Genomic DNA, 22,238 nt, shown 5'->3' with positions numbered 1-22,238 from the left:
ACGACAGACTGGCCAAAGCAGAACCCGGTCTCGTGGCGGGCTGTGCGGTTCTGGCTAAGCGGGGAGTTGGGCGAGGCCTCTGATTCAAGCCAGAAGCCCCGGCAGGGTTTCAGGACCACTGAGTGTGGGAGGTGGAAGACGGACCTGGGGAGTAGGGCAGAGCACAGGACGGAGAAGGTCGGTTTGTCGGCGCAAACGTTTAGCCATGGGGGCGGCAGGCACTGCCCTGGTCTGGGCCCCGCGGCCGGGCGCTTTCCAAGAACCACCGAAATGCTCCCCCGGAGCCTCAAGGCTGCCAACCAGCCACTTGGCGCTGACCCCGCTGGCCCGGCGCACTACTGTCACTCTGGGCTCAAGGCCTGGGTGGAGAACGGGGAGGGCCAGCCCCCCCCCACCTCCCCTCCACCCCCCGCGCCTCCTCTGACTCGGCCCAGCCCCCACCCCGTCTCCCCTCCCCCCGGCCGCTCCGCACCGGCGGGAGTCCCGCCCCGCCCTGGATCCCGGTTCCCCAAGCCCAGAGGCGCCCTCGCCTACATCCCGCCTGGCTCAGCTCCTCTGCCAGGCATGACCTGAAAGCCGCCCCGTCGAGTCTTCCGCCCCCAGGACACCCGGTCCCCCAGCCCCAACCCAGGACCGTTCAGACTTCGGCCCTGTGCGCGCTCGGCAGGCAGCGCCTGGTGGGGATTCCTGCGGCGCCCCCCCGCCCCCCCGCACCTTGTGCGCTGTCCCTATCGCCCTCCATGGGTCCTTCTGCTGGCCCCTGCAGGGCCCCCTCCCTCCTGGCACCCCAAGCCTTGCTCCGCAGGCGCCTCCTTCTCCCTCTTCCTCAGCCCGATACTCACTTGCCACGTCCCCTCCCGTCGCATCCCTCCCCTCTCGCGGGGTCCCTGTCAGCCAACGCCTGCAGGGGACGTGTCCCGAGCTGGCCAGGATGGAGGTCCCACTGCCGGGTCTCATCCGGTGTCCTGGGGGACTCCGTTTGGGAGAAAAGCTGCCAAGTCAGTCAACTCCCAGCGAGTTTGGGGACCCGGCTGACCACTCCTGCCTAAGCCAGAGCCCCCGGTGTCCGTCTCTTCCCTGGCGTCCGGGGCCCTCCTCGCAACCCCCACCCCCACCCCCGCCAAGTGACCCCGCCCAGTCGGCCCTGCCCAGGCCACCGCCAGCGACCCACAGGCCCGGGTCCCCGCACCCCAGGCTGGAGGTGTCGGGGGTGCTACCGACAGCAGGCGGCCAGCTGGTTCCCTTCGGGGCAGCCGCGCGCCCTCCCCCTCAGGGCTGTAACCCGAGCCGCCGCCGCCGCGCTGCCCCGCCGCCTGAGCCCCGACAGCGAGTCCGCAGGCGCCATGGGCCGCGGGGCCTGCGTCCCCTCAGCGGCGTCGGGGGCCCACGACCGGGCCCGCCTGCTCGGAGCCGTGCTGGGCGCGCTGTGCCTCCTCCCCACGCTCGTGCTGCTGGCCCGGCCGGGGGCCCTGGGGAACCGGCCCGTGGCGAGCGCAGCGCAGGTGAGAGCGGGCGCGGGAGCGGGCGGGTCGGCCCCGGCTGCGCGTCCGGGCCTGAGTCGGCGAGTCCGTGTCCGTTGATGGGGGGGCGGGGGGCAGCATCTGCCGGCAGCTCCGCCCACTCCGACCTGGCCTGTTTTTAGTAACGTTTTTCTTTCTGGCTGTTAAGTAACCCTGGCTCGGGGTGAAAACCAGAAAATGCCGAAAGACAAAAAGAGAGTCCCTCCCTGGAGCGCGCGCCCTCCCAGCCTTCGAGGCCCTTTTCCTCGCGGCTTGGGGCTTGGGGACAGTCCCTGCTGCCTTCCCACGGGGCACTTGCTTCCCTCGAAGGGAGACACTGTGCCCGCGACCGCGGGTGTGCTCGCCACCCCAAGCCTTGGCCCGCCGCACCCCCCGGCGCCCCGCAGACGCCGCTACACGCTGACCCCGACCCGGCTGCGCTGGGACCACTTCAACCTCACATACAGGTGCGACCCTGGCCCTGGAGGGGGGGCCGGTGCTGCCTGGCTGCCACCCCTGACCATGACTCCCACCCCAGGATCCTCTCTTTCCCGAGGAACCTGCTCAGCCCCAGCGAGACCCGGCGGGGCCTGGCCGCCGCCTTCCGCATGTGGAGTGACGTGTCCCCCTTCAGCTTCCGCGAGGTGGCCCCTGAGCAGCCCAGCGACTTCCGCATAGGTGGGCGCCGTGCCCCCGCCCCCGCCCCGCCCCAAGGCCCCCTTTCAGCCCCGTGCTCCTGCAGGCTTCTACCCGGTCAACCACACGGACTGCCTGGTCTCCCCGACGCACCACTGCTTCGACGGCCCCACGGGCGAGCTGGCCCACGCCTTCTTCCCCCCGCACGGCGGCATCCACTTTGACGACAGCGAGTACTGGGTCCTGGGCCCCACACGCTACAGCTGGAAGAAAGGTGACGCCGGCCTGGCCTCCCGTGGGGCCCCCGCACCACGGCGGGCGCAGCGGGAGGGCTTTGGGGGGGTCATGGCTGGGATTTGGGATCAGGGAGGCGGGCAGGGGCAGGCTGGGAGGAGGTCGTAAGCCTGGGTTCCGGGAGCCCTGAAGCCCCCTCCCCCCACACCGCTGGAGCCGGAGCTGGAGCTGCATTCCTGGGGGCCAGCTCACCGCCTCGCCAGCCTGGAACACTCTTATCTTCCCACGGCTGCCCGAGGGAGGCTCCCGGCACTGCAGCAGCTGTTCGGGCCTCTGGGGCAAGGCCGGCGGGCGGGCGGGGGGGTGGGGGGCGGCGGAGGGCTGGGCCGGGTCCCGGGCGCTGACCGGCGGGGCCCGCAGGCGTGTGGCTCACCGACCTGGTGCACGTGGCGGCCCACGAGATCGGCCACGCGCTGGGCCTGATGCACTCCCAGCACGGCCGGGCGCTCATGCACCTCAACGCCACGCTGCGTGGCTGGAAGGCGCTGTCGCAGGACGAGCTGTGGGGGCTGCACCGGCTCTACGGTGAGTGCGGGGTCGAAGCGGGCGGGGTCAGGGACCGGGGCGGGCGGGCCCTGAGGCCAGGCTGCCCCCACTGCAGGCTGCCTGGACCGGCTGTTCGTGTGCGCGTCCTGGGCGCGGAGGGGTTTCTGCGACGCCCGCCAGAGGCTCATGAAGAGGCTGTGTCCCAGCAGCTGCGACTTCTGCTACGGTGAGCTTGGGCCTCTCCGGCCTGCGTCTGGCCAGGGCGCCGGGTACTGATGTGGCCTCCGCCCCCCTACCCCGTACGAGCAGAGTTCCCCTTCCCCACCGTGGCTGCCACCGCGCCGCCCCCCAGGACCAAAACCCGGCTGGTGCCCGAGGGCAGGAATGTGACCTTCCGCTGCGGCCAGAAGATCCTCCACAAGAAAGGCAAAGTGTAGTGAGTGACCCTGCCTGGGCGCCGAGGGTGGGCGGGGGGACTCGGGACCCTGGCCAGCTCTCCGCCCTCCCCGCAGCTGGTACAAGGACCAGGAGCCCCTGGAGTTCTCCTACCCCGGCTACCTGGCGCTGGGCGGCGCGCACCTGAGCATCATCGCCAACGCCATCAACGAGGGCACCTACACGTGCGTGGTGCGCCGGCGGCAGCGCGTGCTCAGCACCTACTCCTGGCGCGTCCGCCTGCGGAGCTGAGCACCGCCCGCAGGGCTGAGGATGCTGATAAAGCACTTTCTCTCTCAAGTCTCCTGGCCCTTTCTTGGGAGGGTGGGCGGCCAGTCTTGGCCCACGGGGTGGGGAGCCTGCAGCCAGTTCCTTGCAGGGAGGATGCCGTCCACAGAGACAGGCCGAGAGGGGCTTCTCCAGGCCCGGCCTGGAACGGTGGGTAACCCGAGGCCCAGGTGCCCGCAGCATCACCAGGGCCAGCGCGCTGAGCCAGTGGGGCCGGGGGTCTCGCGTGGGCTCAGGGCTGGGAAGGGGGTGGGCCCTGTGGCTGCAAGGCCTCCCTGAAGGGAGTGGGATGAGCGGGGGCGGCTGGTGGGGGGAGGCTGGGGGCGCCCGCAGGAGGAACTAGCTCGGTGCAGCTGGGGGCCCCGGGCAGTGACAAGTCCCCTTCTGCCCAAGCAACACCCTGTCCAGCCAGACCGTAGCTGGAGGACTTGCGGGCTGCAAAGAGCTGAGCCCACGGAGACTGCCTTTCACCCCTCCCTCGAGTGTAGGGGCGGGGGCTCCCCACCCAGGAGGCCCAGGACCCAGTACAGGACCAGCCGCTTAAAGAAGGAAATGCCAGACCCTTCCTCCAAGAATATTTTACTACATCTTAAAACACGTAACCACCTTGTACAAAAACCTGCTGTGGCTGCGAGCTCGCACGCCTGGCTCTGGGGCCCTGGGTGAGGCAGGAAGGTGCTGGAGCAGCAGCCTGAAGGTTAAAAAGTACCAACCCCCCCGCAGCTCTGTTCCCAGTCACGGCACCCGACTGGCATGGCCGCTGGTGGTCACCGTGGCTGAGTGTGTGTGTGTGGGCGTACAGATGCCCGCCCTCTCCTCGCAGGGCAAGTCCGATACATCTGAAAAAGCACAGCCTTTCCTCCCACGGCAAGGAAAACGTGATTTAATTCTACAAATTTACAAGCCAAGATAAAATGAAAACATGGAAAACCCCACGAGGCCAGCAGCCAGTCCTAGACTTGAGGTCGCGTCCACGGCAGCCCCGTGGCAGTGGCGGCACCTGGTCAGGGCAGGACGGGGGTCTGGACCCAGACGCCGCCTCCAGTGTCTGCCGCTGTCCCAGCTGGGCCTCAGCGGTCGGCGCTCCCCAAGGTGGGTCCGGGGTCGGCTCTGAGCCTCAGAACTTGAGGCTGAAGCCTGGGCCCGCGGCCGAGGCCCCCTGGTTCGTGGTTGTGAGGTGGAAGCCCGTCTCCTTCAGGTCGTCGTCACCCTGTGGACACAGCGGCTTCGTGGGGCCCCGGCCGGGCCAACCCCGCCTCGGAGACCCCGCTCCCCTCGCCAGCCCGCCCCTCACCAGCTGGCTGTAGCCCAGGCCTCCCTCTGGTGGCCGGGGGCTGGTGCCCCGCTTCACCCTCTGCTGTTCGCTCTTGGCGGGCCATGTGGGGAACATGGAGGGGTCGATGGGGAGGGGGGTCTCGCGGAAATACTCGTGCTTGAGGCCGTCCTCTGCGCTGACCCTCCGTCCAGGGAAGTAGGTCAGAAACCTGGGAGAACAAGGCACTTGGCAGGGGCGGGGCGGGGCGGGGCGGAGGCGGGCTGAGGGCGGGGCGCAGGGCGGGACGCACTTGTTCATGAGGTCGAAGCCCGGGTCTGAGAGCAGAGCCCCGAAGCGCTTGCGGAGGTTGTTATACGGATACTCGGTGAAGGTCATCTTCTTGACGGCGGGGAGGTCGTTGTAGCCGGGCCAGATTTTCTCACTGGGGGTCCCTAGGTCCTAAAACAGGGCGCGTCTCAAATAGCCGGGCCCTGCAGGGAAGAGGCACCTGGCCCGGGCGCCTGCACATGTCCCCAGGGGCACCCACCTTGAACACTTTGTTGATTTGATCGATTTCCGACTTCCCAGGGAACAGCGGCTTCTGAGTCAGCAGCTCCCCAAAGATGCAGCCCACCGACCACATGTCCACGGCCGTGGAGTACTCCTAGGGGTCAGGAAGCACTCAGGGGGCTGGCGGGTCAGCGCGCCCAGGGCAGGCTCCTGCATACCCACACTCACCTTGGCGCCGAGCAGCAGCTCAGGGGCACGGTACCACAAGGTCACGACCACCGGGGTGTAGGCCTTCAGAGGGGACCCATACTCCCGCGCCAGCCCGAAGTCCCCCACCTGTGAGGACAGAGGGCGGGCTGTGGACGGCTCCATGCCTGGGAGCCGGCCCCTCCGCCGAGCCACCCCCGGGCTCACCTTGAGGACGCCAGCGTGGCTCAGCAGCAGGTTGGACGTCTTGAGGTCGCGGTGCAGGATCCAGTTGTCGTGCAGGTGCTTCACGCCACGCAGCAGCTGGATCATCAGCGTCTTCACCTCCCCTGGGTGGCGACAGGGCAGCACGCGGCTGGTCCCCCGGGCCATCGGCTGCCTCAGCAGCCACCAAGCTTCCCGGCACCTGGCACCCAGGCGCTCACACACACCCAGTGCGACAGGGTCAGAGTTCAAGGTCAGCACTCCCGCCCCCAGGCGACCTGAGCGTAGGACGTCCCTCAGGGGGATCTGGGTCTAGGGCCACAGCAACGGGACTGAATCGGGCCCTACCCGGCAGGAAAGGCTGCTTCATGGTTTCCATGAGGCTCTTGAGGTCGTGCTCCACGTAGTTCATCACGATGTAGATCTTGTCCATGTTGCTGCCCACGACGATTTCCTAGGAAACAACAGCAGGTCCCGTGGCCTGGGGGTCCCAGGCCAGCCCTGCCACTGCCGGCTCTCCCAAGAGACCTGAAATCCCGGGGCCCAGACATTGGGCGACAGCAGGGACCTCCTAAATGCGACGGCCACCGGGGTGTGGCACGTGGGGGCCCCGCGGGGCAGAGGCACGTGGGCCGGCGGCCTCACCCTGACGGTGACGATGTTGGGGTGCTGCGCCTTGAGGATGGTGTTGATCTCCCTCAGCGATGTGATCGGGAAGCCCTCCTTCTCCTTCTCCATTTTCAGCCGCTTCAGAGCCACGATTTCATCTGCAAAGAAAGCAACGTGAAGACCAACGTTGAGCAAATATTCTTCCACCCACACGTTCTCCCTGTTTCATCGCTGTTCCCCCACGATCACGGGACATGGCCAACCGGCCTCCCCCCCAGTCCTCAGGGCCTCGACTGCTTCTCTGAGGCCCCGCCAAGGGCGCACACCTGCCTGCGGCTGCAAGCAAGCAGCACAGAGCCTCGTGGTCAGGCCGACTTCTGGCCTCTGGAGGCGCCAAGGGGCCAGCTGCTCAGGTGTGCACCGGTCAGATAAGGCAAGGCTAAGGCCCAGCTCCAGGGGAGAGGCGACAACCAGAATAGTAGGGAACTATACCCAGTGACCCTGACGCTGAAGGTGCCGGCGCCCCGTGGTGCTGGCTGGCACTCTGGGCCACCCGGTCCATGCGCCACACCACCCCTTCCCTTTGGGGGACCATCCTGGGACTCGCCCCACCTGTTTTCTTGTCCTTAGCTCTGTACACCACCCCGTAAGTGCCTTCTTCGATCCTGTTCAGGCACTGGAATTCCTCCACACTCCGACAGCCCTGGGAGGAAGCGCCAGCATGAGGGCGCGGCAGCGGGGCCACACCCCTGAGGGAAGCCCCGCCTGGACGTGTCAGGAGGGCCCGCAGGGCGCGTGGGCAGCGGCCTGGGAACACTCTCCTCGCCTCAGTGAGCACGTGCCCCTTCATCCGGAAGCCGGCCCTGGGCAACCCCCCACCCCGCCACCTCCAGCCACCTCATCCTAAGATGAGGCTGGGACAGGGGTGGCCCTGTGCACTGCACCCCCAGCTGGCGCAGGAAACCCCCAGGAGCTGGGGCGGCACTTGGGGCTGGGCCACTAGCCTTGGGGCGCCTGGAGCACCTGAGGCCGCTCACCCTCTGGAGACCTGCCCTCTCCAACCCCCTCCCTCCAGCATTGTTGTCACGGACTTTTCCCAACAGAAAATGTGCGCTGACTCATAGCACTGCCCTCCGACCCCTGCACAGCGACCAGGCGAGGGGGGCAGGTGCCCACTCAGCCCAGGCCGAGGCAGAAGTGACCGCAGAGCTGACCGCCCGCCAGGCTGCCCGCCCCCCCACATGGGGCCCCTGGCGGGCGTCCTGGCTGCGGACGCAGGAACTGTCCTCCCCCCAAGACTGCTGGACAAGAGGCCGGACCACGATCGGGGACACGTGAGAGGCTGGTGGCCGGGCCCACCCAGTGACAGAAACCCGCAGTGGGGACCCAGCTTCTACTCTCAGCAACCGGCCCCATCCACGAGCAGCAAAGCAGAGCCAGGCCTGGGGCGGGGAGGGCACCTGACCTGCAGGGCTGGCAGGTACTTGGGCAGCTCCTGTTTGAGCTCGATGGGTGACAGGGCTGGGGAGTCGGGCACGAAGTCCCCCTCGGTGAGGGCGCTGCTCTGCGGGGTGCCCTCGCCCACCTCATCTTCCCCCTCTTCGCTCTCTCCAGAATCGCGGTCAAATCGTGACTCTGGAACTTCAGAAGTTCAACCCAATTATGAACCAAGAACGAGCAAGTGTGGCTACCCCACCCGTTCTGCGGGGGGGACAGCGAGTGCAGTGCGGGAAGAAGCCACATTGAGAGCCCCGGGGGGCCAGGCACGGGCTGCGCCCTGGACAGAGGGCACCGTGTCTTGGGGCCGCTGGCCGGGCTGGGACCACTGTGAGCCACTGGCCGGTTGCGAGCTCTGAGGCCCGCCCAGAACTTGCGGCCACCGGCCAGAGGGCTTGGCCTGGCTGCCTGCGGAGGCCATGCAGCCCCTGGTCAGCAACGGCCCTGTGGTCGGAGTCGAGCTGGCATTTCCCAGCCTCCCCTGGTGTCCGAGCCCAGCACCCTCAGGATGGCGCTCATTCAGCACTGTCCCTTCTAAGGGACGCCAGCCCCCACGGGCCCAAGCGGCCAAGTGCAGGGTGCTGGGGGAAGCAGCTCCCCGCGAGCCAGCTGGGTCCTGGGACGCACCAGCCAGGCGCTCCCTGTAGCTCCCGGGGCACGACGTGCCTCTGAGAAAGGTTATTTCTTAGGTCGCTGCCCCGCTCACGACTCAAACGTGGGTCAGCACCCAGGTGAGGGGCAGATGAGGAAGAGGTGAACCACCACTCGGGGGGCCTCTCACCAACCAGGACGTGGTTTTCATTCTCTCGCTCCTCCTCTTCACTCATTTCTTCTTCACTCACTTCCTCTGTAAAGGAAACAGGTGTCAGCTCAGACCCTCCACAAGCAGAAGCGCGGTCCGCTTTAGCCGACAAGGAAGAAAGGGGCGCCCTATGTCGTCGACTCGGGAGCCTCGTGTAAGTCCCAGACAGCCAGGCGTTTTCAATCTGGATATATTTCTACTGAGATTTCAAACTACCCACCTGTAGCTTCTGCGCTCTTACGGGGTTAAACCGCGGGCGGGCGGGCACTCGTGCTCACCGGCTGACTGTGCGGACGCGTCCTCGGAGTTGCTCCCGGTCTCCTCCTCCTCCTCCTCCTCCTCCTCTTCCTCCTCCCCCTCCGACTCTTCGCTGCTGCTCCCCTCTTCCTCCTCCTCCTCCTCCTCCTCCTCCTCCTCCTCCTCGGAACCTGACCCTGATTCCGCTGTAGGAAGGAAACGGCCAGCAGTGAGCTTCGCCCCGTGTGGCCACGGACTTGGGCGGGGCCGGGCGAGCGGCTACCTGACGAGGACTCGGCTGAGCTGGTCTTCCTCTCGCTGTCGCTGATGTCCTGCAGGTCGGACAGCAGATCTCTCTCCTCCACTTTCTCTTCTTTTACTTAGGGAACAAACCATCGAAGATGAATGTGGGGAAATGCTTTAAACTAACACGATGCGATGGCGCTCGTCATACGAAGACTAACTTCGGTTTGTACGAGGAACCACTCACCCGGATGCCTGGGAGGAAGACAACGCTTCAAGGGACCAGTAACAAGCGTTTCAGCTGCTACACTTACTTCACACACAGTCCCTCCCACACAGCACGCAAGCGTTTAGCGCATCGTGACGTGAAGCAGCAGCCACTTTCTGTGCTAGACGCCCCTCGCAAAGACCACCACACGCTGGCCCAGCTAGCGCTGTGCGGCCTCACCTGGCTTCCGGCTGTCCCCCAGCTCAAACCTCTCTCGAGGCGGCCGGAGTGGGCTCCGACTCCAGTGGCTGGCCTTCACCTTGTCGCCATAGTCCTCTCTCGCTGTCCGGTGATGTGCAGACACTGCGCACGAGAACAGAAAGGAGCTGCTGCCGGAAGCCCCCTTTCCCATGGCGAACACTCGCCTACAGCACCGGAAGCGACCAGAGGACCCAGGTGGGCTTTCTAGGCTGCTCTCTATTGGTCAGAAGGCAGGGGCCAGAACCCACCTCTCTAGCCTGGGCCTGACCCCCAGTGTGTGGACCCCAGACACAGCTGTCTGGGCCAGACAGCCCACACCCCAGGAGCCGCAGGGTCGCCCGGCCCCGCCCCTCGCCCCACCTCCCCGCCGGGCCCGCCCCTACGTCTCGCCAGCCCCGCCCCTCGCCCCACCTCCTGGCCCCGCCCCCACCTTCCCGCCGGGCCTCGCGCTCCTTGCGCCGCTCCTCGGCGCGCCGCTCCCGCTCCTTCTGCTCCCTCTGCTCCTTCTGCTGCTCCCGCAGCTTGCGCTCCCGCTCTCGCTTCCTTTCTAACTGCTCCAGGCGGTCCCTGCAACCAGCACACGCCACATTTACCCCCGAAACGGGAAGTTCTCCTTTTTGCCCCCAGTGCTTTTGCTCGCATTGATAAACTACTTCTCCGGGCTGTTCAACCCTCGAAGAGCTTTTTAAAAGCAGAACATACACGCATGCGCGTCCTGGGAACCTCGTTCTTAAAGAGTCACACGGCAGAAAGTGCTGTTACAAGGAGGTAACAGCTGCCTGGGGCACAGACCCCACTGGCTCCAGAACCTTCTGCTCGGCAGCTCTACCGAGACTCGCCAAGAGGATTTCCCTCCGTGCACACAATGTAAATCCACCTCTACCAGGAGCCAAGTCTTCCTGGGCCTCCAAGGGGTGGGAGAGCCCACCTGAGGAAGCGCGGGGGAGCCACAGACCTGGGCCCGGCGCCCTGCGGCTCCTGGGAACAGCTGTCGTGCGGGGGTCAGGAAATATCAGTGACCAGTGACCGAAACACGTGGGGTCGGCGGCACCGGACGCCAAAGAGTGGAAACCCATCAGTCTGTTAACTCTCAGGTCCCTACAGGGTTAAGTCCAAATACAACTTGAAAAGCGAACACGTTAAACAAAAAAGGCAGCGTTATACACACAGAAAGGAGCACAAGCGAAAAACGGTGAGCGCGCAACCAGGGCCGCCAGTGCTGCCCGCACAGACGTCACCACTGGAGGGGCCGGACCAAGGCTACTGGGCTCCACACACTATTGTATAAATGCCACTGAACCCAAACTATCCCCAAATAAAAGCGTAAGGAGACCTCCCTGGCGGCCCAGTGGTCAGGCCTCCGCACTTCCAGTGCAGGGGATGCGGTTTCGGTTTCATGCCGCGCAGTATGGCAAAACAAACAAACAAACAAAGTGGAGGTATAACTTACACATAGAGTTCAACCAGCGAGCTCAGTTTCCCTGAGCACACCCCTGGAACCGGGCAGCCATCACAAGCCAGCTTCCGGACACCCCCGGCACCCACTGATCACACCGCCCGCGGCCGCCCCCGCCCCCGCCCCCGGCCTCCCAAGCCTGCTTCCGCCTGCTCTGCATCTCCCAACGTTTCTTCTGCTTGCTTTGGGATGAGTCTGCTTTTTCTCTGGTTTCCTTGGGTAGGAGGTTAGGTTATTGATTGGACAACTTCCTTTTCTGCTTTCTGGTTTAGCTGCTTACAGCTGAAACACTTCACTCTAAGCACAGCTGGAGCTGCATCCCTAGGTTTTAAATTTCATCTTTTTTTTTTTTTTTTTTTAAATTTATTTATTTATTTATTTTATTTTTTGGCTGCATTGGGTCTTCGTTGCTGTGCGCGGGCTTTCTCTAGTTGCATTGAGTGGGGGCTACTCTTTGTTGCGGTGCGCGGGCTTCTCATTGAGGTGGCTTCTCTTGCTGTGGAGCACAGGCTCTAGGCGTGCGGGCTTCAGTAGTTGTGGCACGTGGGCTCAGTAGTTGTGGCTCGCAGGCTCTAGAGCGCAGGCTCAGTAGTTGCGGCACATGGGCTTAGTTGCTCCATGGCATGTGGGATCTTCCCAGGCCAGGGCTCGAACCCGTGTCCCCTGCACTGGCAGGCGGATTCTTAACCACTGAGCCACCAGGGAAGTCCCATCCCTAGGTTTTGACACATTGTCTTTGCTCTCATCTTGTTCAAAATATTTTCAGGGAATTTCCTGGTGGTCCAGTGGTTAGGACTTGGCGCTTCCACTGCTGGGCCTGGGTTTGATACCTAGTCAGGGAACTAAGATTCTACAAGCTTTGCGTCGTGACCAAAAAAAAAATTCTAAATATTTTGTTTTTCCTTATAATTTTTTCTTCGCGCCATGGGTTTTTCACAAACGGGTTGTTAGATTCCCAACGTTTGAGGATTTCCCCAGGTTTCGTTCTGTTGCTTTTTTTTAATATATAAATTTATTTTTGGCTGTGTTGGGTCTTTTGCTGCGCACGTGCTTTCTCTAGTTGCGGCGCGCGGGGGCTGCTCTTTGTTGCGGTGTGCGGGCTTCTCATTGCAGTGGCTTCTCTTGTTGTGGAGCACGGGCTCTAGGCGCGCAGGCTTCTGCAGTTGTGGCTCACAGGCTCAGTAGTTGTGGCTGACGGGCTCTAGAGCGCAGGCTCAGTAGCTGTGGTGCACGGGCTTAGTTGCTCCGCGGCATGTGGGACCTTCCTGGACCAGGGCTCGAACCCGTGTCCCCTGCATTGGCAGGCGGATTCTTAACCACTGTGCCACCAGGGAAGCCCTGTTGCTGACTTCTAATTGAATTCTTCTGTGATAAGAGGGCATACTTTGTATGGCCTCAATTCTTTTAAATTTGAGACTTGTTCCACGGCCTGGCACACGGTCTCTGTTGAAAACTCATCCCAGGAGCTCTTGGGGCGACGCATGTCCCGCGGCTGTGGCTGCAGTGCTGTGTCCACCTGTCCCCCAGCCTCTGTTCACCTGGGAAGGCCTTTATTTGTCCCTCACTTCTGAGGCTGGCTGTGCTGGATACAGAATTCCGGGCTGGCCGGGTTCCTGCCTGCGGCCCCCCCGTTTCTGATGAGAAGCACCCCGCTCACTGCTGCCCTTCATGAATTTCTCACTAGCTTCCCCAGTGTGACTGTGACTTTGTACTTATCCTACCTGGGGCTCACTGAGTTTCTCGGAAGATAAAACGGTTTCTGTCAAATTTGGGAAGTACTCATTATTTAAAAGCCACCTCTGTGCCCCCCATCCCTCCCACACGCCACACGTGCGCTGGTACACTGGATGCTGTCCCACAGATCTTGAGATTGAAGATCCTTTCCTCTCTGTGTTCAGAAGGCATGAAGTCTGTTGCTCCATCTTCAAGTTCCTTGCTTCCAAGTCTTCGCCAAATCTGGAAACGCTGTCTATTATGTCTTTCTTCCTTAATATGGGGTCAAACCTTCTTATGTCTTTGTATGTCTCAAAACTTCTTGTTGAAAGCTGGACATTCCAGGTAACATCTTGCAGCAACCCTGCACTTGAATTTTTCCTCCCAGTTGTTGCTGTTTAGTAAGCCGCTGGGCTAATAACCCTGTGAACTCTTGTCTCCCTTGTACAATGTGGCCACTGCTGCATTTTTCCATGTGCTCTTTATTTTCAAGCTTGGCTTCCATGGGGTCACCACTTTGTCTGCACAGCTGTGTGACTGGACCACACTGGACAGAGCACAGGGCTTAGCAAATGTGGGTGTGTCATGTGCCAGCAGCCAGGACACTGAAGGCTCTGCTGGCCTCACAGTGGCCTTAGACCCCAACCTCCCAGCTGCATCTCTCACACTCCCTGAGTCCTGAGAACAAAGGCTCTCCTCACACCTGCTGTACCTGCCCTCTGTTCGGCCCCGGCTGCTGGGAGTGTCAGCACCTTCCAGCCTGCTACTTCCCTTCCGTGGAGCAGCCCAGCTCTCAAGCTCTCTCTGGAAATGACCGCAGGACCCAGAGGTGGCCCTAGGATTCACACCTGGGCCACGCAGAACAGATCTGGGGTGAACAGACGCTCTCTCCTGGAACTCTAAGCCCACACAGAGGCACCTGGAGACAAAGGCCCAGGAGTCTGGTGTCCCAGCTCCCGGGCCATTTCAAGGCCTTTGGGATTGCCTTTGTTACTTCTCGTTTTGTTTCTTGTTTGGAAGAACCAGAGTCTATTTCTGCTGCGACCCCAGACAACCCTAAGCAACACATCTTGTTGGTCCTTCCTGGACAAGGCCCCCTGGAACAGAGCTGGTGCAGAGCAGGTGCTCAGCACACACCTGCCGAGTGAGCAGACGGGGAATCGCCTACACCCCTGGCCTCCCCGCACTGACTCTGCCTCAGGACTCATGCGCGGGGACTGGCTGCCCCCAGAATGGCTCCACCCAGGTCTGGACAGCAGCCCTCGCCCTTCTCCCCAGGGGCGCCGGGCTCGGGTGTGGACAGCCGCTCCCCTCCTCCAGCCACCCGCCACCCCTCCCTACTCTCTCTCCTTCCCCCACTGCTCTATGTCCAGCCCAAACGTTTGCTCCTCGCCTCTCGATTCCTCTTGGACCCCCAGCTCCGTCCAGCCGCATCCCTCCCTGCAGGCCCATCTCACAGGCTGAGGCGGGGGCACCGCCAGCAGTCAGGACCCCGCTCGCTCGGGCTGCCGGCCTCACCTCTCCCTCCGGGAGTGCTCCCGCGCCAGCTCCCTCCTCTTCTGTCGCTCCCACTCGCGGCGGGCCTTGTCCTGCTCCTCTCGGTGCCGCTTCCTACGCTCGTGCTCTCTCTCCTTCTCCTTCACTCTGGCATGCTTCCCTAGTGGGAAACAGGACATGTCGTACGAAGAAACTTAACCTCCAGAAACTCAACTTAAAAATACCCAGTGAAGAAAAGAAAAAATATCTAATCATTGACTTGGAGAAACAATCATGACTTTCTGTTAAAAAAAAAAAGGATGACAATATAAAACTCTATGCAGTAAGCCTCCAGTTAAGAAAAAAACAAAAATAATGTGATTATCACTGAATAGAACTGTGATCTCCATCTTTCTTTCTAATTTTCTGTATTAAATAAACTGATTAGACTGTATTAGTTTCACGATTTAAAAAGAAATCACCATTTGTAAAGGATACAGGACAAAGCTTATCTCCTTTTAGTTTCTACATCACATTATACACCATGTTAGCCAACTGAGTTTAACAATGAGATTTATATCGGGCCCCAGGCCCAGTTTTCCCAACACCCCTAAGAAGCTCTTAATACTGGTATGAGATCAAACCCATTGTTTCAGTTTTATCAAGCATCTGTTCCTTAGTTAAAGCAGTGTAGCATTGAAGACTGTGTTTTCCCTTGTTGAATTAAGACAGTTTTGTAGGTAGACAAACTACCCCAGAACAATGCAATGAGGGGGAAACACACAGAAGAAAACACAGAAGGAAAACAAAGTATCTATTCAGAATGATCTACAATAAATTTATTTTTTTAGCTAAAATTTGATCCTCTTCGCTTTCAACTGTGCTCTGGAGAAGACAGTAGATCATGAAATAGGAGCGAGACCACATGTGAACACAACACAAAAGAAAGCAAATGCTCTGTACCCCCTTCTGTGGAATGACTACGATGCCTGCGTTTCTCTTTCCTCTTTTCGTCTTTCCTGTGATGAGCTTTTTCTTTCCGAGACATTTGCTGGGGTGGTTTGATAGCCAAAGAATCATCTTCCTCTCCTCTGAAATAAGACACCACAGCATTACATCACGCCTGAGAGAGTAATGTGAGGAGCACCGGGGTATCGTGGAGTGTCTTCAACCCAGAGAGATGAAGGGTCAGAACAAACAGGTGAATCTCAACCATCAGCTAAAGGATGATGTTCATTATGAAACCTAAGCCCAAACTGTGTATTAAATACAGATTCAGATGGAAAGTGTTAAGTGGGGAATCAGTGTGAAACATGGAACAAAAAGGCCTCTCTGAGGAACATTTAGGGTATTCATGATCTTGGTCGTGGGGATAGTTTACAGGTATATAACAACGTATCAAACTGCACACCTGAAATCTGTGCAGTTTGTCATTTACACCATAATAAAGTTGTTAAAAAAGGTCCCACAATTTTAATCAAACTTAATGATCTCAAAAGGTCATTTAACAATATTTTCAACTGATTATATAACCAAAATCTTGGGAGAATTCACACCCTATGCCTTTTTGCCTTAATTTCCGGTTATGTTGTTTTTAACTGCTTGATGATGGACATGAGAAGAAAACAAGTGAGGACGAAGCACAGCACGGGAAGAAACGTCAGGACATACAGACCTCGGCAGGACTGTTTCTGCTTCAAGGCCTTGCTCCAAGTATCTTTCATCAGCTACTTTGGTTTATTTGTAGATAATTTTAGAGAGTAATTATACAAATCATCACAAACATACAGCAGAATACTTTAAATGTACCATGTGAATGGTGTTCACTTCACTGCAGAATGATCACAAAGAAAGGAACACACGCTCAGGCTTTTCCTAAGAAGAGGGGAGAGCTGGTAACTGACACCACACAAGAGTCATTTCAATCTAGAGGTAAACCTCAGGTCATGACCTCAAACTTTCAAAATAACACTGAGAAGGGCCAGCCAGGACCACGGCCCTGTCACGGGGCTCAGCCTGTCTCCTCAGGTGAGTGCACCTGCAGCCAGTGGGCTCCTCCAGGGCCACTCTCTCACCTGTCTTCCATGGAGTCCTCTCTTCTATACGGCGAGTTCCGTATCGTTATCTCCATGCGGTGGTCCCTCAGCTCCCCCTCCTCAAGGGAATCCCGCTTGGAATCCCGGTCATCAGACTAAGAAGCAAGGAGAAAGTAATTTTCCTTACAGATAAGCCTATTTTTAGTAATACTCAAACCTTGCCAATATCCAACAACAAACTTTCATACACACTTTGAGTGGACCAATGTTATAAAATATAAAAAACTTTCATTCAAATCCCGTGACATTAGAATTTCATATAACTCTCTGTAACCCAGAACCTGAGAAATTTAACACCAGCGTATATGACAAGGGACATTAAACTCTCTGACAAGTATGTTAGCTATTTATATTAACCAGAACTGAGCCTTAAAGCATATTTTATACACCAAATACTTTACAGTATCTCAAAAAGCACTCATAAATACGTAAGAAAGGTCTGCTGCTAAACTTATCAGAAGAGGCATTTCTTTCAATGCCCCTTATCAAATTACTAAAGTTTTCCTATGTTATTAGGCAAACCAAGAAAGGTGTAAAACAATAATACTAATTTCAAGGAAGCTTCCTACTATACTAAAAATACTTGGAAATGGTGTCATGAATATAATGATGAAATGAGAAAAACAAGCCCAACCGCACTAGTGATTTTAGGTTCAAAATACTTTATTTTCCATGTAGCTGTGGTCATCTATATGCAGCTTTAGTATGTTATCGATCTGCTGTCAATGTAAACTGAGTATTTGAATGTTTTTGTTAATTTTTAGAATAGATTTTGGGCTCACCTGCGACATTTGGAAGTACAAAAGAACTTCACCGAAGAAGCGTTGTTCTAATGGAAAAATGAGGGCAAAGAAATTAAATCTCCTTTAAAAAAAACACTTACTTAAAAAACATGGCTTACGTTTTTTAAGCGTTTTATCTCTGCTTTCTCCTCTTGTTCCTTCCGTCGTTTCTTTTCCTGAAGAATTTCATCTAAAGTTTTCACTTTCCAAGAGTCCTTTTCATCACCCATTTGAGTTAAAACACTGCAAAAAAGACAAAAAATTCAAACTGTGTCAGGACACAGCAAACTGTGGTTTGATGCTATGCTGTTTCTGAACACTTTTGCCTTGCCACTTTTGAGCGTTTCAGTACAAATCTTTGTTAAGAGGGATGGGCTCTGCCAGAAATAAACCCGCACACCTGTGGTCAATTAATCTTTGACAAAAGAGGCAAGAATATACAATAGGAAAAAGGCAGTCTCTTCAGCAAGCGGTGCTGGGAAAGCTGGGCAGCTGCATGTAAACCAATGAAGTTAGAACACACCCTCACACTATACACAAAAATAAACTCAAAATGGCTTAAAGACTTAAACAGAAGACATGACACTCTAAAACTCCTAGAAGAGATCACAGGCAAAACATTCTCTGACATAAATGGCACCAGTGTTTTCTTAGGTCAGTCTCCCAAGGCAACAGAAATAAAGCAAAAATAAACAAAGAGAACCTAATCAAACTTACAAACTTTTACACAGCAAAGGAAACCGTAAACAAAACAAAAAGACAACTTACGAACTGGCTGAAAACATTTGCAAACGATGTGACTGACAGGGCTTAATTTGCAAAATATACAAACAGCTCATACAACTCAACAGCAAAAAACCAAACAACCCAATTGAAAAAAGGACAGAAGACCTAAATAGACATTTCTCCAAAGAAGAAAACAAATGGCCAATAGGTACATGTAAAGATGCTCAACATCGATAATGATTAGAGAAATGCAAATCAAAACTACAACAAGGTACCACCTCACACCCGTCAGAATGGCCATCAATAACAAATTCTAGAGAGGGTGTGGAAAAAAGGGAAACTTCCTACACTGTTAGTAGGAATGTAAGTTGGCTCAGCCACTATGCAGAACAGTATGGAGGTTCCTCAGAAAACTAAAAATAGAACTACCATATGATCCAGCAATCCCACTCCTGGGCATATATCCAGGCAAAACTATAATTAAAAAGGATACACACCCCCCCTCCCCCATGTTCATAGCAGCACTATTTACAATAGCCAAGATATGGAAGCAACCTAAGTGTCCATCGACAGATGAATGGATAAAGAGGTGGTACATATATACAATGGAATATTACTCAGCCATAAAAAGGAATGAAATACATTTTCAAGGACGCTGCCCGGAGAGAGCAGTGTGTTACTGAGACCATTCGGACTACATGTGCGCATGAACCCCGTTAAGGCCTCTATATAAACTTTCCAGACCCTGGTGGGCAGGTGTGGAGATCTACTCGTCTTGTGGACACCCAAGACAAGCCTCTATTACCTCCTATTGGCAGAACCTATGCGGGCGCCAGATGGTGAAGCGGAGACGCAGTGAGCAGCCCCAGCTCCAGCACCCCAGAGTTTGGAAGGATGGGACTGGAACCGGAAGACAACTGCTCAAAGACCACCAGAGCACCCCATTAGGATGCAGAAGGTTCTAGGACACACAGAATTTATGGCTATCTTTGGGAAACCACAACTTTCAAAAGTCCACTTAATTAGAAAGACACTGCCACTGCTGCCGCTGACTCCAAAGCCATGCTGTACTTGCTCTGCTCTGCCCCAGCAACATGGATGCCCAGGACCTGCTTCTCAGTATCCACAGGTAGAGACTGGACAGCGGCATGTCTCTTTAATTCTGCTGCCAAAACTCAGTTCGTGTGCCTGCAAAGATGGCAAAAATGCGCCCCCCCCACAAATGCAGTCTCTGCCTCACTTCCAGCCTTCAAATCTCAGGTATGTGTATCTGACTGGCTGAATCTAAATCACATTGAGAACCCTAGTTTCACGGGAGTCTGGGAAACACAGCATTCAGCGTTCCACTCTCTGCCTTTCAGAAAAGCAAACTAGAAGAAGGGTGAAGTGGATATCGGGCACAGGTCTACTGTTTCAATCTCGATAACGATCCTTTGCCAGGTGTTTTTTGAAAGGATTAAATGTGGTAATATGTGGAAGTGCCTATTTCAGTAGCTGCATGTAATAATATGCAATAATCGGGTTCGCTTAAACCACTTATTCATAATTCAAGAATAAATTTTCCATGTCCAAATGCTATACAATTAATATTCCAAACATGAATTCACTATCAATTTGTCCATGGGTACAGTTGGAAATGACCTCTACTTGTCTGAGATTATAACTGTGTATAGAATTCACACCTTAAATTAACTGCTGTCCAGAATGGTAGCCACTAGCCACGTGTAGCTATTGAGCACTTCAACTGTGGCCAGTCTGAATTAAGCTGTGCTCTAAGTATAAAATACACACTGGATTTCAAAGACTTTGTGTAAAAAATGTAAAATACCTCATTAATAATTTTATACTGATTATTATATGGTGAAATAATAATATTTTATAAATACTGGGTTAAGTAAAATGTATTATTAAAATTAAAAGAAAAGAATGAAATAATGCCATTTGCAGCAACTTGGATGGACCTAAAGATTGTCATACTAAGTAAACTAAGTCAGAAAGAGAAAGACAAATACCATGTGATATCACTTATATGTGGCATCTAAAATATGACACAAATGGGAATTCCCTGGCGGTCCAGTGGTTAGGACTCGGCGCTTTCACTGCTGGGGCCTGGGTTCAATCCCTTGTCAGGGAACTAAGATCCCAGAAGCCACGCGTGGCCAAAAAAAAAAAAAAGAAAAGACACAAATGAACTTATCTACAAAACAGAAAAAGAGTCACAGACATAGAAAACAGACTTGTGGTTGTGGGAGGGGGAGGGAAGGACTGGGAGTTTGGGGTCAGCAGAAGCAAACTATTATACACAGGACGGATAAACAACAAGGTCCTACTGCAGAGCACAGCGCACTATATACAATTTCCTGTGATAAACCCGTAACGGAAAAGAAGATAAAAAAGAACGTGTATACATGTATGACTGAACCACTTTGCTGTACAGCAGAAACTACCACAACATTGTAAATCAACTATACTTCGATTTTAGAAAAACTGAAAAACTAGAAAGAAAGATTAAAAAAAAAAAAAAGAGTGATGGGCTCTGGAAAATGACCACTTGGATTCCAATCTCTTTGCTGTCATTCCTGTGCTGTACAGGGCTAGTTACTTCATCTCAGCTTACCATTCCGTAAACGGTGAGAAAACCCCCTACATGACAGCATCAACGGGGATTAAACCAGATCACCCAGGTAAAGCTCGTAGCTCAGTACCTGGCACTCACCAAGCACTGTTTTTGCCGCCAGGAGGATTTATTAGAAAGACAACCTGGGGGCTTCCCTGATGGCGCAGTGGTTAAGAATCCGCCTGCCAATGCAGGGGACACGGGTTCGAGCCCTGGTCCGGGAAGATCCCACATGCCGTGGAGCTACTAAGCCCGTGCGCCACAACTAGTGAGGCCGCGAGCCACAACTACTGAGCCCGTGTGCTGCAACTACTGAAGCCCGCGCGCCTAGAGACCCTGCTCCGCAACAAGAGAAGCCACCGCAGTGAGAAGCCAGCGCACCGCAAAGATGAGTAGCCCCGCTCGCCGCAACTAGAGAAAAGCCCGCACGCAGCAACGAAGGCCCAACACAGACAAATATAAATTAATAAATAAATAAAATAAATTTAAAAAAAAAAAAGAAAGACGACCTGGGCTGCGTGGGCCACTGGCCCACCGGACGGCTGCAGCCCCAGCACGGGATACGGGGAGGCCTGGGTGGTTGCTCCGAGAGCGCGCTCGCAGACCAGGGCGCGGGTACCCGGTTCTTGGGGTTCAGTCCCGCTAGCCCGGGGTTCGGCCCGGCAGAAGTTGGCTCGGGGAGCTCCTGGGCCCGCCGCCTCCTCCATTCCGAGTTCCGCGCCGGGCGAGATGGCCGAGGAGGCGGGGAGTGTCGCCCGCCCCGGTCCACGCGCCCGAGGCCCGCCGGGATCCGAGAGTTTAGGTGAGCCGGCCGCGCCCCCCTCAACCCCGCCCCGCCCGGCCCCGCCCGGCCCGGCCCGCCGCCACTCACCCCTACGCCGCCGCCGCCGGACCCGGAGCCTGAGAAGAAACTGCCCGGCGCGCGCCAGGAGCGTCGTCACTTCCTGCGTCGGCGCGGGCTGATGACGACCGAGGGCGGGTCCCGGCGGGTCCCGCCCCCCCGTCCCCCCGTCCCCCCGTCCCCCAGCCGCCGACAGCAGACCTGCGCAGAGTGCTGGGCGCGATAGGGCGTCGTTATGGGCCTCGGCGCCGACTGCTGACGGCGCCCGGGGTGCCGGGGCGGGGCGGGGCGAGGCGAGTCCCTGCGGGCAGCTCGGGTTCGGGGGAAGTCCGGGCCTGGCCTGGTCGGGTGCCCGGTGCTGCGCCCTTTCTCCCCGTCCCCGTGACCCCGACCCCGGCGGTGGCGCGGTGGACTCCGAATCTTGCCTACGGAAGACTTCCCGCCAGACCGGGGCGGGGAGAGCGGTTGCCACGGGGTTTTAAGCTGTGCTAAGGCGGGGGAGGGGGGCCCTCAAAGTCCGTGCACTCAGGTTCTCCTGCGAAGGGTTTTAAAGACCCTCATCGTGAGGTGCGGCCTCTAACCTGTTGCGGCTCTTAGAACGAAGTTCTCTTCCCTGGCTCCAGTTACTCTGCGGACCTTGGTGGTCACAGAAAACTGGCAGTTCAACCTCGAGAACCTCAGGAAAGAGAACGGTAAACGAATACCCACATTCACTGGACCTGAAATGGAAAATGTAGAAAAATGCGACAGGAAATTGGGGCACAGAAAGGGCGGTGGAATTGGAATTCTTTCTCTTCTCGGAAAGAAATGTTTACTTTCTATATCCAAGCGCTTGTTTTGCTTCCTGAGTTTTTGGTGAC

The 22,238-nt window shown here is 57.0% G+C and overlaps 2 protein-coding genes across 5 annotated transcripts; one reads left to right on the top strand and one right to left on the bottom strand.

Moving 5' to 3' along the window:
* The first annotated feature begins 1,169 nt into the window (after positions 1-1,169).
* On the top strand, positions 1,170-3,650 carry MMP23B (matrix metallopeptidase 23B). The gene is made up of 8 exons (XM_082418338.1): positions 1,170-1,502; positions 1,830-1,966; positions 2,038-2,177; positions 2,242-2,409; positions 2,790-2,954; positions 3,031-3,141; positions 3,225-3,351; positions 3,428-3,650. The coding sequence occupies exons 1-8, from the start codon at positions 1,344-1,346 to the stop codon at positions 3,600-3,602; spliced, it is 1,182 nt and encodes a 393-aa protein (XP_082274464.1). The 5' UTR covers positions 1,170-1,343; the 3' UTR covers positions 3,603-3,650.
* An 855-nt stretch (positions 3,651-4,505) lies between these two features.
* On the bottom strand, positions 4,506-21,513 carry CDK11B (cyclin dependent kinase 11B). Of its 4 annotated transcripts, none has more exons than XM_082417753.1 (20): positions 21,409-21,512; positions 17,314-17,437; positions 16,392-16,507; positions 15,280-15,407; positions 14,359-14,497; positions 10,102-10,238; positions 9,651-9,773; positions 9,243-9,338; positions 9,001-9,165; positions 8,702-8,767; positions 7,889-8,064; positions 7,036-7,126; positions 6,460-6,581; positions 6,163-6,268; positions 5,818-5,939; positions 5,632-5,739; positions 5,441-5,557; positions 5,204-5,352; positions 4,933-5,122; positions 4,506-4,848 (listed from the first exon to the last, which is right to left on the bottom strand). In XM_082417753.1, exons 2-20 carry the CDS (start codon positions 17,422-17,424, stop codon positions 4,756-4,758), a joined length of 2,355 nt encoding a protein of 784 aa, XP_082273879.1. In that variant the 5' UTR covers positions 17,425-17,437; positions 21,409-21,512; the 3' UTR covers positions 4,506-4,755. The 4 variants fall into 4 exon arrangements, with proteins under 4 accessions (XP_082273879.1, XP_082273880.1, XP_082273881.1 ...); XM_082417754.1 differs by lacking the exon at positions 21,409-21,512 and adding an exon at positions 17,195-17,241; XM_082417755.1 differs by lacking the exon at positions 5,204-5,352 and having other exon boundaries at positions 21,409-21,513.
* Positions 21,514-22,238: the final 725 nt, after the last annotated feature.

This window comes from Balaenoptera physalus (genome assembly GCF_965194825.1).
Source record: "Balaenoptera physalus genome assembly, chromosome: 1".
NCBI lineage: Eukaryota > Metazoa > Chordata > Mammalia > Artiodactyla > Balaenopteridae > Balaenoptera > Balaenoptera physalus.
Note: the sequence above shows the minus strand (reverse complement) of the source record. Positions and strands in the feature narration are given on the sequence as shown.

Bases quoted from the DNA above. Each gene is read 5' to 3' on its own strand.
- CDK11B (XM_082417753.1), bottom strand. From the start codon at position 17,424: ATGGGTGATGAAAAGGACTCTTGGAAAGTGAAAACTTTAGATGAAATT. The intron at 9,339-9,650 runs GTGAGGCCGCAC...TTGTTCCCTAAG, and splicing joins GGGGGACAGCCGGAAGCCAG to TAAAAGAAGAGAAAGTGGAG. The intron at 5,353-5,440 runs GTGGGTGCCCCT...GCCCTGTTTTAG, and splicing joins AAATCAACAAAGTGTTCAAG to GACCTAGGGACCCCCAGTGA.
- MMP23B (XM_082418338.1), top strand. From the start codon at position 1,344: ATGGGCCGCGGGGCCTGCGTCCCCTCAGCGGCGTCGGGGGCCCACGAC. The intron at 2,410-2,789 runs GTGACGCCGGCC...CGGGGCCCGCAG, and splicing joins ACGCTACAGCTGGAAGAAAG to GCGTGTGGCTCACCGACCTG. The intron at 3,142-3,224 runs GTGAGCTTGGGC...CCGTACGAGCAG, and splicing joins CAGCTGCGACTTCTGCTACG to AGTTCCCCTTCCCCACCGTG.